General features: G+C 49.1%; 1 protein-coding gene across 1 annotated transcript in view; it reads left to right on the forward strand.

Annotated features, from left to right (window-relative positions):
- wu:fj29h11 (protein NO VEIN) overlaps positions 1–13,995 on the forward strand; it is a 28,072-nt gene that overhangs the window by 2,538 nt on the left and 11,539 nt on the right. Inside the window, exons 4-27 of the mRNA XM_026999653.2 lie at positions 1–119; positions 199–327; positions 617–814; positions 1,040–1,180; positions 1,942–2,202; positions 3,477–3,660; positions 3,876–4,042; positions 4,147–4,275; positions 4,504–4,679; positions 4,959–5,128; positions 5,359–5,583; positions 6,147–6,253; positions 6,771–6,983; positions 7,346–7,478; positions 7,609–7,804; positions 8,416–8,563; positions 8,998–9,175; positions 9,569–9,746; positions 9,903–10,029; positions 10,117–10,236; positions 11,964–12,111; positions 12,493–12,605; positions 13,053–13,206; positions 13,341–13,589. The exon at positions 1–119 is cut by the window's left edge and continues 315 nt beyond it. Of these exons, the coding sequence (XP_026855454.2) occupies positions 1–119; positions 199–327; positions 617–814; positions 1,040–1,180; positions 1,942–2,202; positions 3,477–3,660; positions 3,876–4,042; positions 4,147–4,275; positions 4,504–4,679; positions 4,959–5,128; positions 5,359–5,583; positions 6,147–6,253; positions 6,771–6,983; positions 7,346–7,478; positions 7,609–7,804; positions 8,416–8,563; positions 8,998–9,175; positions 9,569–9,746; positions 9,903–10,029; positions 10,117–10,236; positions 11,964–12,111; positions 12,493–12,605; positions 13,053–13,206; positions 13,341–13,589 (3,963 nt within the window). The remainder of the gene's footprint in view (positions 120–198; positions 328–616; positions 815–1,039; positions 1,181–1,941; positions 2,203–3,476; positions 3,661–3,875; positions 4,043–4,146; positions 4,276–4,503; positions 4,680–4,958; positions 5,129–5,358; positions 5,584–6,146; positions 6,254–6,770; positions 6,984–7,345; positions 7,479–7,608; positions 7,805–8,415; positions 8,564–8,997; positions 9,176–9,568; positions 9,747–9,902; positions 10,030–10,116; positions 10,237–11,963; positions 12,112–12,492; positions 12,606–13,052; positions 13,207–13,340; positions 13,590–13,995) is intronic.

Here is a 13,995-nt window from a genome sequence, read left to right on the forward strand (position 1 = left end):
GCCAGGAGAGCGTGCCGAGGCGCAAGAAGAAGGTGGTGAACCCGGATGACGTGAACAGCCTGGCTGAGGACGCCATCCGATCCATCGCAGCAGAGGGGGAATTGGTCACTCACGAGAAGGTCCGTGTGTCTGCGAGCTTGCAGTCGAGTGTGTTTTTCGATCTGTGACTGCGACTCTGAAGTGGTTTCCTTTTAATAGGTGGTGAGCAAGATGTGCACACTCATGCAAGTGTCTTCCTTGTACGCTGTGAGGATCGACCCTCGGTGGCAGCTGCCTGCTTTGAAAGAACTCCAGCGGACCGTTAAAGAGATCAACCTGTTTATTCATGTGAGAAGCCTTACGTAGTCTGCATACTGCAGACCTCTGCCATATCACATTTATTCCACTCATTTCCAAGAACCCGGTCAATTAATACTTCAGAACAGAAAGCAACCTCAAGCTACTCGGTTTTACAGGCTTTGTGTTATGGTAAAAACAAAGAGATCAGCATTAATGTAGCTCCATCAACAAGATATCATTGACTAATCGTTTTTCCAGGTCTTATAATAGCTGATGCACAAAATGTGGCTCTGTGCGTGTTAACGTTCATCCGTGTGTTTTGTCTGTGTGATCCCAGTCTGTAGAGATGGCCTCTTCCATGTGCACTCTCTACGAGCTAGGTCAGGCTATCGCTGGCCTCAAGAACAAGAAGCGCTTTGAGGAGCTCCACCTGGGCCCTCTCTGCAAGTTCCCACTTGTTCACCGACTCTTTAAAATAGACAGCAACACAAAAGACGATGACATACACCAGATTGAGACTGTGGACATTCTCAGGGTGAGTCATAAGCGTTCTGAGCTTAGAGTTGGAGGGAAAACCAGAACGTTTGCCCAGGTCTTTCCCATTTTGAGTTTCTGTGCCACTGTGGTTTGATTCCTGGGTGTATATCCCAGGTTTTCAGGGCTGTATCCATGAAGCCTCTCATGACCGAACAAATCGAAGAGCGCGTGAGATGTTTTAGATAGATTTTGCCTAATTACTTGTTCTTTTTGGTTCCTGTAGAGTCTTCGAAACTTCAGGAGAAAGCAGAGCAAGCCTAAAGTAGACCTGGCTGAGTTCATGAAGTATCTGGCAGACCAATACAACTGCGAATCTCCATATGAACTTGGCATTAGGATTCAAAGTGTCGGGCTGCCCATATCTGTAAGGCATTATAATAAATGAACCGCCTACCCTTCACGACTCATGGTAGTTCCTCATTGCTGTAACTACATCAGTGGCGTAGGCTCGGGTGGGGGTGGTGGTGGCTTTGGCTTATGCTAGCTAACATGCCAGCAATGTCTGACATTATGACACATAGCAGGTTGTGTTTACCTTGCTTTCAGTTGTTTGAAAAGTGGAGCTAGTCTGCTAAACAAACATAAGATCAGTCTCTTTTACGGCTCTTGTTCCGTGGCTGGGAGGTCAGCGTCCGCTCTCCTGTGCCCACGAGAGCTGAGTGATTATGCTGTGGGTGTCAGTGATTAGGGGAGGCGCTCCCAGTACGAACTGGTGGGCGTAACAGCAGCTCTGCCTTCCTCTCGCCACAGTACCCAAATATTATTATTTAAAAATAATATGATTTAAAGATAGTTATAATAATTATGGCCAAATCTAAAAGCTAGGAGAAAATACATCGCCCTGTTAAAAATCTGAATCACAGGGATGCTGTGAGCACGAATTATTGGCTGGGAGGATTTTTTTTAAGAGGAGACATGACCAAACCCCCCCCCGTCATCCTATGCCTATGAAGTACATACATTTATTATTAATTTCAATGTAGTTACTGATAATTGACTAATAATTAAATAATATGCCTTAAGTGTCATAACTAAATAAGGCGGGAGTTTTTGAGGCCCCCTGGGACATTCTCTGTGCATTGAACAATGCCATTGATATGTTGTCTCCTGTTGTTTTGCTGTCAGACACTGACCAAAGCATACAGCTCAGAGAAAGCCTGCATGGACAAAGCCAGAGACGCCCTTCAGAAGGAGATCGAGGAGGAGGTTCAGAGCAAACTGTGGAAGATCAAGAAGAGCCTTCTGGAGCCGGCTCAGGGACTGCCCCTCTACTCCTCCGCCGGCAGCCTGGAGCTCAGGAAAAAGTACGCCGGCCTGACCGCTGCCGAGGCGGTCATGGAGGTCTTCACCAACTCCATGGGCGTCTTCAGCGAGAGGATGACCAAGGTAAACGGCTCACGCTTTGGCTGTGGATCGGGCAGAACTGGCCGTAATTCCGTGTTACGCTCAGGTCCGTAGTTAGCCTCGGCGTGGCCTCGATGGTTGTTTTGAGTGGGGAGAGTACAGGGCAAGGCTACATGTGAGTGAAGGGGGCTAGCACGTAGGGTCAGGTATGTTCAGTACCCAGCCACGTAGCCTAACAGCTCACACTAATGGCCCCCTCTCCTCTATGGCTTCACTCAGCAGCATGATGTCAGCATGGTGGATGAGAGGATAGAGGCTCAGATTTCTGTCTCCAGCACCAAAGAGTCTGAGTGATGTTTAATTGTCCCCTGATGGATTTTTAAGGACTGCTAGGAGTGATGGCTTGGCTACTGTTCGGGTGCATCATCTGTTTACCTTCCGGCATTTCCTTTGAGCTCCTGGTGAGAATTGAAGCGGCTGGCAGACAGGTGGCTGACAGGCATCAGGAAATCCTTGTCTCGTTAATGTTGAGTGGTGTTAGTTCTGATTCTGCTAATCCAGCCCAGAACTGGAAAGGTGATTTAGCCATGACATTTACAGCACGGAACACTGAAGGCCTACACTGCACTCTTTTTCTGACTTCACTGTAGGGACCTGTCAATGTGGGGCGGGTAATCTCTAGGTGTATGTCAGTGAGCACTGCTAATAAGCATGTTAAATGGATGAAGTCATTCCTAGTTTTTATAGGCCTACTCTCTTGTAAACAGCAAGTTTCATTAGACCTGGGTAATTGTGTGTGTGTGCGTGTATTATAAGTGTACGTTTGTACACGTGCTGTCATTAATGGTTTAGATCATATTGTGTATTAGTCTTGAAATGGAAATAGAGTCCGTCAATCCTGTGACATCATTATAGTTGGTTCCTATAAAAGTCATCAGGGCCAAGGTCAGTTTATTGTTATTATACAATCTGGTATTGGACAATTGCACACTCATCACTGCTATAGGAAAAAATAAACACCATCAAATATATAAGATATACAAATATAATAAATCCAACTCTAAAAATGCTAAATGCAGATTAAAACAACTGAAAACTGTATAATTAATATAGTTAATAATTAAACAGAATTTACTATAAATACTCAGTGAAATATTGTCGAAATAAGCAGACATTTAAGTAGTGTGCATCCTGCAGCAGAAAAACAGACAGACAGTCTGGTGTGTAGATGGGTGGGGATGGAGAGAAGCAAAGCTGTCAATCTGTGGGTTCCTATAGCACCTCAAGTGTGTGTGTGTGTGTGTGTGTGTCTCCAGCGCGTTCAGGACTTCCTCATGCACATCTCGGGGGACAGACTGGCACGGACCTTGTTTCAGCTAGCAATCTGTGGTGGCTCTCTCGTGATCCCGCACGACTTGGCACCAAAGGAGAAAAGCCGAAAACAAGCAGCGGACAGGAAGTCGTCCGAGGAGGCAGTCGTCGAGGCTCCGCCCACTGAAGGTGTTCACCATTCACTCTTCACCGTTACCTTACTCTGAAGACTCATAACTTGCTCCCTTATAGCCCTGACAGAGTTTATACTAATTATATTATACTTATACTATTTATACTAAATTATATGAATCTTATACTAATTATACTAATTATTTATACTAATTATATTAATCATGAGGATTGTGGAACTCTTGATTTGTTCCGGGGGTCTTTTGCCACAGCCGTGGTGAGGCAGTACTTCCAAGAGTGCCTGTCCGCCATCATCGGCACCGTGTCGCTGGCCTCCCTCTGCAGGCTAGAGAAGAAGGTGACTGAGCACTTCTGCTTCAGGGAGTTCCGCCAGCTGCAGCTGGGCTCCTTCCTCGAGTTTCTGGTCAAAGACATGCAGGCAAGTGGAGTCTCGGTCAGGAGGACCGAGAGGTGTTGCTTATCTTTGTCAAGGCCCTGTTGCGGCTTTTAATGATTTGCTTGGTTCCTGTGCTGTTTGTGCAGTTCCTTCAGGAGGCTGTAGGTGGCAGTGTGGCCATTGGCAGCCAGGATGTCCGAGCGTGTGGTTACAGACCGAGCCAGCAGGACGTGTATGAGTTCATTAAGCAGTGCGGGGAGGGTGATCCGAGCCAGGTGGGTCCTAGAGAGTCCTGATCACTGGCTGAAGGCTGTTGACATCTGTCGAGACGTTCACACTGTCATATCTCTGGAGATAAATATGATCGTTCAGACTTCATGGAAAACTTACAAACTTCTGTTTGATGCATATTCTGAAGCACACGGACACGCGTGCAGAGGGAAAACAGGTCCGTGTCTTTGTTTTGACATGCGAGAGCCCCCCATGTTGCTGTTTCTGTGCAGTTGCCGTTAGTGGAGGCTGCCCTGAGGAGCCAGTATGGGCTCCGGGACTGTCGCGAGCTGGGCTACGGGCCCCTTCGCACCCTGGCCGACTTTGCCAGGCGCCAGCGAGAGCTGTGCGGAGGGGGCACGGCGGCCTGCGTGCGCTACGAGTGCCCACTGCTCCCCAAAAACCCAGGGTGAGACTCACACCCCCTCACAGAAGCCAGTCTCTTCCCCGAGGCTCATGGGCACCAGGCCCAAGGGTACCAAAAAAATCAGATCTGTGTGCGTGCGTGTGTGAAAGAGATGGTAAATGTTCCAGGAAAGCCTGTCTGAAACTACTGCCAGTTCTGCTCATTGGCTCGGGCCGGAGCTCAGACCACAACAAAGCAGGGGTGTTGTGAAAGATCTCAGTACTTAGTGTTCTTTGCCAAGGTGTCTGATTTGTGTGTGTATATGTGTGTGTGCGCTCTCAGGGAGGGACTGCCCGACACAGTGGGCTTGCTGGGCGAGTTGAGCCGTGATCAGGCGGTGGCTAGCCTCCTGTCTGCCCCCCTGCTCCAGGACCTGAGCGAGTGGAGCCAGTGGGCTCTGGTCTTTCAGCCCAGCCACGGACCCCTCAAAGACTTCATCGAGAAGTACTGCGGTAGGTCACCACAGCGGCACCACTCTGCTAACGTCCGAGACATGGGAGTCATACTTAGTGTTTCATCTTCATCATAGGGGCTTTAACACAAAGACTCAAAGACTCCCTCTGCCCTTACCCTTCTCAGAAAGTTCAGAGCGCCTTTCTTCTGATTCGGACGCGAGACGCCATTAATGTCCTCTGGCCAGCAGCTTCAGTAACGATCTTTGCTTTTGCTGCGCCCGGACCAGGTAACACAGACCTCCTGGCTTTGGAGGTGTCTCCCGGCGTGCTGTTGCGGATCACTACGCTCACCAGTGACAAACACTTCTCTGGAGCAGCCCAGGCTCTGGACCCAGTGGGCACGGCCGGCCACCTGGTCTCCATCGTGGTGGCACATGGCATTGCCAACACGCCCACAGCTCTGCTGGCCAATCACATGGAAGGGGCGCTGGCCACAGCGGTCGCACAAGAAGGTAGGAACCCATGTCCCTGCACATGTGGACATGTGTAAGTCACTCTTGAGAAGAGTGTCTGCTAATCAGCATCTCCCGCACGTCACGACTAGCTGCTTAACTGGGTGTGTGTTCACTGTATCTCAAGGGTTGCTACTGGTTTGATTTTGCTTATTGGGACCAGGTTCCGAAATGAATGTGGAAAGAGAGAAATTATAGATCAGCTTTTAAACACAACAGTGTATAAAATGCGATGTTTTCTACATATAGGCCTTTTCCTCTCTTGAAATGTGGCTTACTTAACATCCTGTATAAGTTCAAGACAGTCAGTATTGTTTTCCATGGCCTAAGTACAATTTTTCGTTATTTATAAGAGCAAAATATCAAATCAAGCATCCGGTGTTGTCCATAGGATGACGTGTTTCCGTTTGGATCCTAGCTCATGTGTTTCTCGTCTCATCTCAGAGAGTTATACCTTGCCACTGTCACCCTTGGGTTGCTCATTGGTTTACTCAGTAGAGTTAAAACCAGACCTTAATAGGTAATTAGTGCCTCATCTGAGTCTGTTGTGTTTTTTCCCTCAGACTTAACTCTTGGTGAAGATGACTGTACCTTCAGCACTGTGGCCAAGTTCCTGCTCGAATGCATAACGCGGATGCCTACACGGATTTGCAAAGAGCTCCTGCAGCAGGTGGGTCCATGGTCTGGAGGCCAGCCGTGACTCAGGCGGACAGAGAGCTTTTCCCCAGTCACCGTTGCTCCGTGACTTTTTAAGATTTAACGAGATGGCATTTTGCCCGTTCGAGGAAACTTGTGGCCACTCTTGAGAATGAATGTGGTTTGTGACGCACACATAGTCATAATACAGCAGAGAAGAGAGAACCACGCACAAATGGGAGTGGTGGAGTCTTTTGGGGAGATCAAGAAAACAACAACAACAACAAAAACAACAACCGTGTTGTAACCAGGTTTTCATCATGACAACAGTTGGCGTTACCTGGGCGCATTCTCCAGCGGCTCAGAAGGTTATCCTCACAAAACGCCATTAGCCTCCTGCCCACGGAGTTGCGTCTCATCATCACACAACTCCAGTGCCGCCTCCGAGTCCGTGACGCCGCTCCTCTGATCACTCACTAATATGCGTTGTCCTCCATAGACTGTTAAGCTCCGTCTGTGCGGGCTCTTACATCGGAAATGTTATCGTTCAGGTGATTTTGGAGCCTCTGTCCAAGGTGCTCGGACACGCCAAGTCCAAGTCTGTCCTGCTGGAGGCAGCCCGGGCTGAGAGCCGCTACCTCAGCAAGCTCCATCGCATGGGTCTTCTGCTGGGCCTCACCGAGTGGGTGCGGGACTTCCATGGCCAGCTCGTCCCGCAGCTGCGACCCCAGCTGCCACCCGGGCTCTCCTCACACGCATCCAAGGTGGGGACTTCAGCTCCTCTTGGGTTAGATAAGCATGAGGAGTAGTTACTGAGATACTGAGACCTCTACAGCTTTTGTAGCGCTGGAGGCTGCAGTATGCAAATGATCACTGTGTGTGTGTGTGTGTGTGTGTGTGTGTGTGTGTGTGTGCACGAGTATCCTAATCCATTTGTCAGTATTATCCAAATGTACACTTTCATGTTTCAGCAAGTGCTAATTATTTAGGACAAAATTCTGCAGGCCTCTCTATAATCACGTCCTGTTAAATACATCACGGCATGTTGCTAATCCCTGTACACAGCGACGTGATGGCCGTGTGATGTCTTCTCTGGTTCCTGCTCACGTAGTGTCATTCCCTGCAGAATCCGGACGCCGACTCCATGAGTGACAGATCGTCAGCGTTGAGTCCGGACAGCGAGGACCTGCTGGAGGAGTCTGTGCTCAACGCCGTGTCCAGATCCAGCTGCTCCAGCCTTGCCAAAGCTTCTCAGCAGGGTCAGAGCTTTTTAAAATCCGCTTTGTAAAAGCAGGAGGGTTCTTTTTGAAGTTTTTAAAAGCATGATGGCAATCAGAGTCGCCTGCAGCGGCATGTATGATCAAACTTAAGGCGTCGCTGTGCTTCCAGGTATCACTGATGCCGTCAGGAATGACGACGCCGATGAGGGTGACGATGAGGAGCTGTTTGAGCTAGCGTCGGAGCTGAACGAGGAGGCCAGTAGCATTGAGAGCAGAGGGGAGGATGAAGAGGATGAGGAAGAAGAGGAGGCGGTTCCTGCTAGTGAGTGCTTGAGTCAGCACAGAGCCATCGTCGAGGACATCAGGTCCGTAGACCCCTTACTGTCTCTGCATTTTTATCCCATTTTTTCTCGCCCAATTCCCATCCACCATCTAGCTCACCTCCCCCCATCGTACAACAGCTACCACCTGTGGAGGGTCATTCCTGCAACACGTGACATCTCGTGCCAAAGCTTTTCAAACTGTTGTCTCTGCTGCGACAGGGGGCAGCCCAACGGCCTTGGAGGAAGGCGCTAACTGCCCTTGTCAGCACGCATGAACACATGCATGTGCACGATTGGCTAGTGTCACAGTGAATGGGGGCGGGACGGAGTAATGCAGTCTCTCCCACCCAGAGAACAGTGCCAGTGTACTCCAGGCCACAGATGTCTGTGGCATCGTCTGTTCTCCAGACAGCGAGCTCCCAATGATGAGGCCCACTCCTTTGGGTTGCACCACTCTGGAGCCCAGGGGTCTTTGTGTTTTTAACTCCCTTCATCAAAGCTTCTGTGGGCAAGAGGAAACTCTTTGTATAGACTTCCTTTGTGCTTGTTTAAAACTCCCTGACTACCCCTGAGAAAACTGCCAGCGAACATCGATTTCCAGCCGGAGCTGCGGCGCGCGTTACTCTGTATGAACGTTTCTGTGTCGTTTGCAGGAAGAGTGAGTTTGGTATCGGTGTGGAGCTGAATGAAGAGGGTCAGAACCTGATGAAGAAACACCAGCAGCGCCTGGGCCGCAGCCTGGAGCGCCTCTCCACCGAGCTGTACAGCAAAGACACTCACTTCGTGCTGGAGCTCATTCAGGTTGGCTGCCCCTGGCTGCTAGCACGGCAGGAGTGCAGTCGTACATGTTTTTAAAATGAACATGGCTTTCCTTGCTTCCCTGCTGGTTTAATGTCTCATAACCACCAGGGCAGTAGATGATCGTTATTGTGTTACATGTCCTCTTGACACATTAGACCAGATTCATAACAGTTGTCTGTAAGCACGGTATGTCCTGCAAAAAGTGTGACACAGCATTTAAGAAAAATGTACATGTAAATGAGGGCATGCGTATTAATGACCCATGCTAAGCAACAGATGACTGTCCCCAGTTTTGAGATTGCGTCTCTCCTCGGTCTACGTCGGTTTATGGTTTCTTCCTCTCTGTCACCTAAATTTGCATTTCTGTTGGCAAAAGTTCAAGTGTTCCGACGTGAGCAGAGTGTGAACTCGATGTCCGTTGCTTGTGAACGCAGAACGCCGATGACAACAGCTACCCCCCGGGCGGCTCGGAGCTGCCCGCCCTGGCCTTTGTGGTGCAGAAGGACTGTATCGCCATCCTCAACAACGAGTGCGGATTCGAGGAGCGCAATGTGCGTGCCATCTGCGACGTGGGCAGGAGCACCAAAGGGAAGCACACGTGCGGCTACATAGGTAAGCAGAGCCGTCCGGGCGCACGTGGACCTGGGGTTTAGGGGCAAGCTTCGTCTCCCATTACGCTTAGCGAATCTCTCAGAGTGAAACCCAATCTCTCTGGGTTTACTGAGCTCAATGAAAAATGTTAAGTAGAAGTGGCCAGTGACAAATATTTGGGTCACAGTGCTCCACTGAGTAATCTTTTGTTTATTTAGCTCATGGATTAGTTTTTATTGGGACAAACCTAGAATAATTTGCTTATAGTCATCAATTTGCAGGTGGCAATTTGGTGATCAAATATTATGGAGTTGAAGTTACACTTGTAACTGTGTAAATACATTTTTATTTATTTATAAATAATGCCACTGCTTGGTGTTCTGAGTGATGGCTGTTGGACTCCCCTCATCGCAGGGCAGAAGGGCATAGGCTTCAAATCGGTTTTCAAAGTCACCGACTGTCCCGAGATCCACTCGAATGGCTTCCACATTCGATTCGACAAGACCAGTGATCCAATGGGATACATCCTGCCTCACTGGGTGGACGAGGAAAGGCCAGTACACTCTGTTGCCAAGGAGATCACCGAAAAGAGGTAAAAAAAAAAAAAACACACAAAAACAAAACAAAAGAGGAGGCCCTCAGTGTAAAACCAGCAACTCCGTAACGCGCTGTACCTGAGGTTACTGTTGTTATGATGGGAATCGTCTACGCTGATGCGCTTGATGGACCAATCCTTTGCTCCTCTTAGCTGGACCACTAAGATCTTGCTGCTGCTGCGGTCAGAGTGCTATCAGACCAAGAACCTGTTCCACGACGTGCACCCCTCCCTGCTGCTCTTCCTGCACCGCCTGCGCTCCATCACCATCTACAGTGAGGTGAGCCAGGCGGAGACGCCCCCAACAGCTCGCCGGGCAGACGCTGGGTGAGCAAAGCTGACAATGTGCGCTTGGTGTCACCGCCAGGCTGAGAGGAGGCTGGTGTCCATGACCCGGAGAGACCTGAGCCATGACATACTGGAGGTGAAGCATGCAGACGGAGTGGACCGCTGGCTGGTCGTGAAGAAAGTGCTCCACTCTAAGAAGGTGTGGTGCGCACACACACGTACACACACACAGATACACGCACGCGTGCACGCACACACACATGCACACACACAGACACACGCGCGCACACACACGTACACACACACAGATACACGCACGCGTGCACGCACACACACATGCACACACACAGACACACGCGCGCACGCACACAGACACGCGCGAGCGCACGCACACACACGTACACACACACAGATACACGCACGCGTGCACGCACACACACATGCACACACACAGACACACGCGTGCACGCACACACACGTACACACACACACACACACACCTCACTCCTTCCCCTCCAGTGTTTCTGACCCACTTTTGGAAATCTACTTGTTTTTGCTGTGCAGTGTTTCAGAGCTGTCTGATCTGATCTGATCTGTTGATATTTTGGGACTGTCTGTCCTGTGTGGTGTTTCAGGCATATCTGAGACAATATGTGAGTGGAGTAGCTACAGACGTTTTCTCTTCATCTCATTCCTGCTCCTCGCTTATCGACACTGGTCACTGCAACTATTCCTGGGCACCCCTTTTTCATGCTCCTCACCCTCCCAAGCAAAAAACCCTCTTCTTTATTCTAAATGTAATATTCAAATACAAGTCAACTTAACAAAACATGAGATAAAGCAACACTTTTTTTATGAAAGGTACCAAGCTTTGTTATTCTGAAGGAAAAACATCAGTAGACTAAAAAAGCTTTTTAATCTAAAATAATTTGAACAAAACAATATTGTCTAGCCTGCTGTGAATGGTAGCCGGGCTGCACGGTATTGGCCAAGTAATGCTTACCTGGTCCAGTTCCTTTTTCCCCTCCTGAAACTTATTTTAGCCTCACCTGGTTGGCTGAAGTTTATAAATTCGTTCTTTAGCTCCTGTTTTCTGTGCTTCATCTATAAACAGGTTTTATAAACTACATTTTTAGTCCAAATGAACATTTTGAAGAGTGATAAACAAACAATCCCCACCTCCTCTCCACGTGTGCACAGAAAACACACGTTTCTTTTAGATTCCCTAATTCTGTGTGGTAGTGATAACCTCACCACACTCACGTTCACTCTCAAGTCTAGTAGCTTCAGTTACACGTTTACATTCTCACCATCTCTACAAAAATACTTAACAGAACTTAACATGCTTGTAAAAAATGTATGGTGGAATTGCATTATGGGCCAGCAGCACGTGTCGCGCTGGAGTGGTGCCATGGAGACGAGAGAAGACAGGTGAAATAGCGCTGCTTCGCCCTCACTCCACCCACACTCCACCCGCACTGACGATGCTCACCTGTTGTTGTTGTAGCATGCCACAGCTTGCACTCCAGGGGACGTGGTGCATCTGCTTCTCGTCTCATTCAAACAACATGTGTGCAGATTCCAGAACCTTCTGGCTGTTCGCAGTCAGGAGGCTCACCTGCTGGTTCTGGACACCTCAGCTCAGCTGGTTGCCTTCTTCTCCCTGTCAACTTCCTCTCTACCTTTTGTCTCTCGTCTTTCCCCCTCACGGGGCAACCGCTTGGCAGCGAGTGCTGGGTTCCGTCATTCTGCGTGACTTCTGAACCCGCGAACGTCGACACGGCCCACTTTGCTCCATAGCGCATTAAACTGCATGCCATGTTGCAACACTGCAGTCTGAATTAGACTTACTGCTGTTCCTCTCTGTGTGTGCGTGTGTGTGTGTGTTTCTGTGTGTCTGCGCGCATGTCTGTGTTCGTCTGCCAGATCAAAGAGGGTGTGGAGTCCACGGAGCTTGCCCTCGCCTTCCAGCTGGGCACTGGCTCGGCAGGCGACGCCTGCACACGACCTGCCATGCAACCCGTCTTCGCCTTCCTGCCCCTGAGGAGCTTTGGCTTCCGGTTCATTGTACAAGGTTCTAATCTGTGGCCTTTATCCTGCTCACTTTCCAATATTAGGATCAGCTGCCATTGGCAAGGAGTCTGGTTTGGTTTCCTTAAAGTTCCATCTTTGCTTCACGATTGCACATACATGCTGTAGTTTGTGAATTAATATCGGAAGTGTCATCTTGTTATCAGACCATCACCATCCTAAGAACACTAAAACCTTTAAACTCCCAAGATGCACCAGTGGGTCCACACCCATTCTTTTAACTACATACCATTTCTATTCATTTTAATGAAGTTAGCAAATAATGTGTTGTCATTAAAAGATCGATAATAAACCAGGAGTTTAGGAGGTCATTTGTTGTCTGAAGAAGCTGCTCAGTCCGGCCTTCTCATCCTTCCCCCCACAGGAGATTTTGACATCCCTTCTTCGAGAGAGGACGTAGACAGAGACAGCCCTTGGAATCAGTTTCTTCGCTCAGAAATTCCTCAGCTCTTCCTGCAAGCCATGGATGTCTTCAGTGTAAGGGTAGCACACGACACATCATTAAGTAAGGCCAGTCACTACGGAGTCTGTGCCACTAACTCCCCGCTCTGCAGCGATGTTTTTGTTGCTTTGGCGCCGTGCTCTCGGCCAATTTGTTATGAAACTGGCCTTGGAATCAATTTCTTCGCTCAGAAATTCCTCAGCTCTTCCTCAGTTAATAGGATGCTAATAATTATTATTATATTACCACAAAATTGATATTACTTTTAGTACTTTAGTACCTCCTAGTCATGTTGCATTTAAAATCCAGTGTGCTAGACTACAGAGCCAAAACAAATGATCAAATTATCTATCGACAGCACTGGTGCAAATATTGGCTATTAAATATAATGAAATGTCAGGTGTGATGGGACAGTTTAAACCCATTCTGTAAAATCCCGTGGAGTAAACTTGGATTGGGCTTGCAAACATTTAACGTTACAGAAACACCCGGAGTTCAGCGAGCTGCAGGGACTCTGCCACTTCTTGCAGTTCATTCCTCAGCCCAGCGAGATCCTGGACTTCTTCAGCCCTGTAGCCAATCAGATCATTCAGCTGCTGAAGGGTAAACCCTTCCTGCCAGCCAAGGAGGACCCCGGTGAGTCAGCCAGGCCTGGCCACACGCCAACACGGCAACATGCCAACACCCTGTTTTTCTCGAGTACTGTCAGGGCGCATGCCTTGTGTCACGGCGTCCGCTGGCGTCCGCTGAGAAGCCCGTTGTGTTTGCAGAGGGCAGCGTGGAATTCAAGCTACCCTCCCAGGTGGCCATGTGTCAAGACCCCCTGGTCCAGGACGTGATTGGAGGGGCAGAGCTACGTGAGCACCTGAGCCTGTCCTACCTGCACCCTGCCCTGCACTTAGCCCTATCCTCGTCCCTGCTCAGTGCCCTGGGTGTCCACCGGCTCAGGGGAGCCGACGTCACCACCGTGGTGTGCGCCATGGCCAGGAGCCTTGCGCAACACGGCCATCTTCACTCAGGTATGAGTGCTCAGGTCCTGGCCTGGCGGTCCCGTCTGTACTGATTGTTTCTGGCTGTTTATCGGGCAGTAAGTGAGTAAGTGCCACGGTAAATTGTGCTCTGCTTCTTCTTTCGACTTTGGCTGCCTTCGCGTTTTTCCTCTGTCCAAACAATCGCACTCGAGTAGTTATTTTGTTGGTGAGCTGTTGTTCCACCAACCTGCAGGTCTTTATTATGTTTCAGTGTGTTTCAGTCCACATTATTGTTTAAGGGATTAGCGTTCATTTATAACGTGTTTTACATTATGATCACCCACTGTGCAGATCAATAGCTTGTGTAGTACGTTTGCATCACGTGCGTTACATGGCTGGAATTTTTCATACAGCCTCTGACTCAGCTCATGGGGTGTTTTTCCTGCTCTTGTGC

The sequence above is a fragment of the Electrophorus electricus genome, chromosome 14 (genome assembly GCF_013358815.1).
Source record: "Electrophorus electricus isolate fEleEle1 chromosome 14, fEleEle1.pri, whole genome shotgun sequence".
NCBI lineage: Eukaryota > Metazoa > Chordata > Actinopteri > Gymnotiformes > Gymnotidae > Electrophorus > Electrophorus electricus.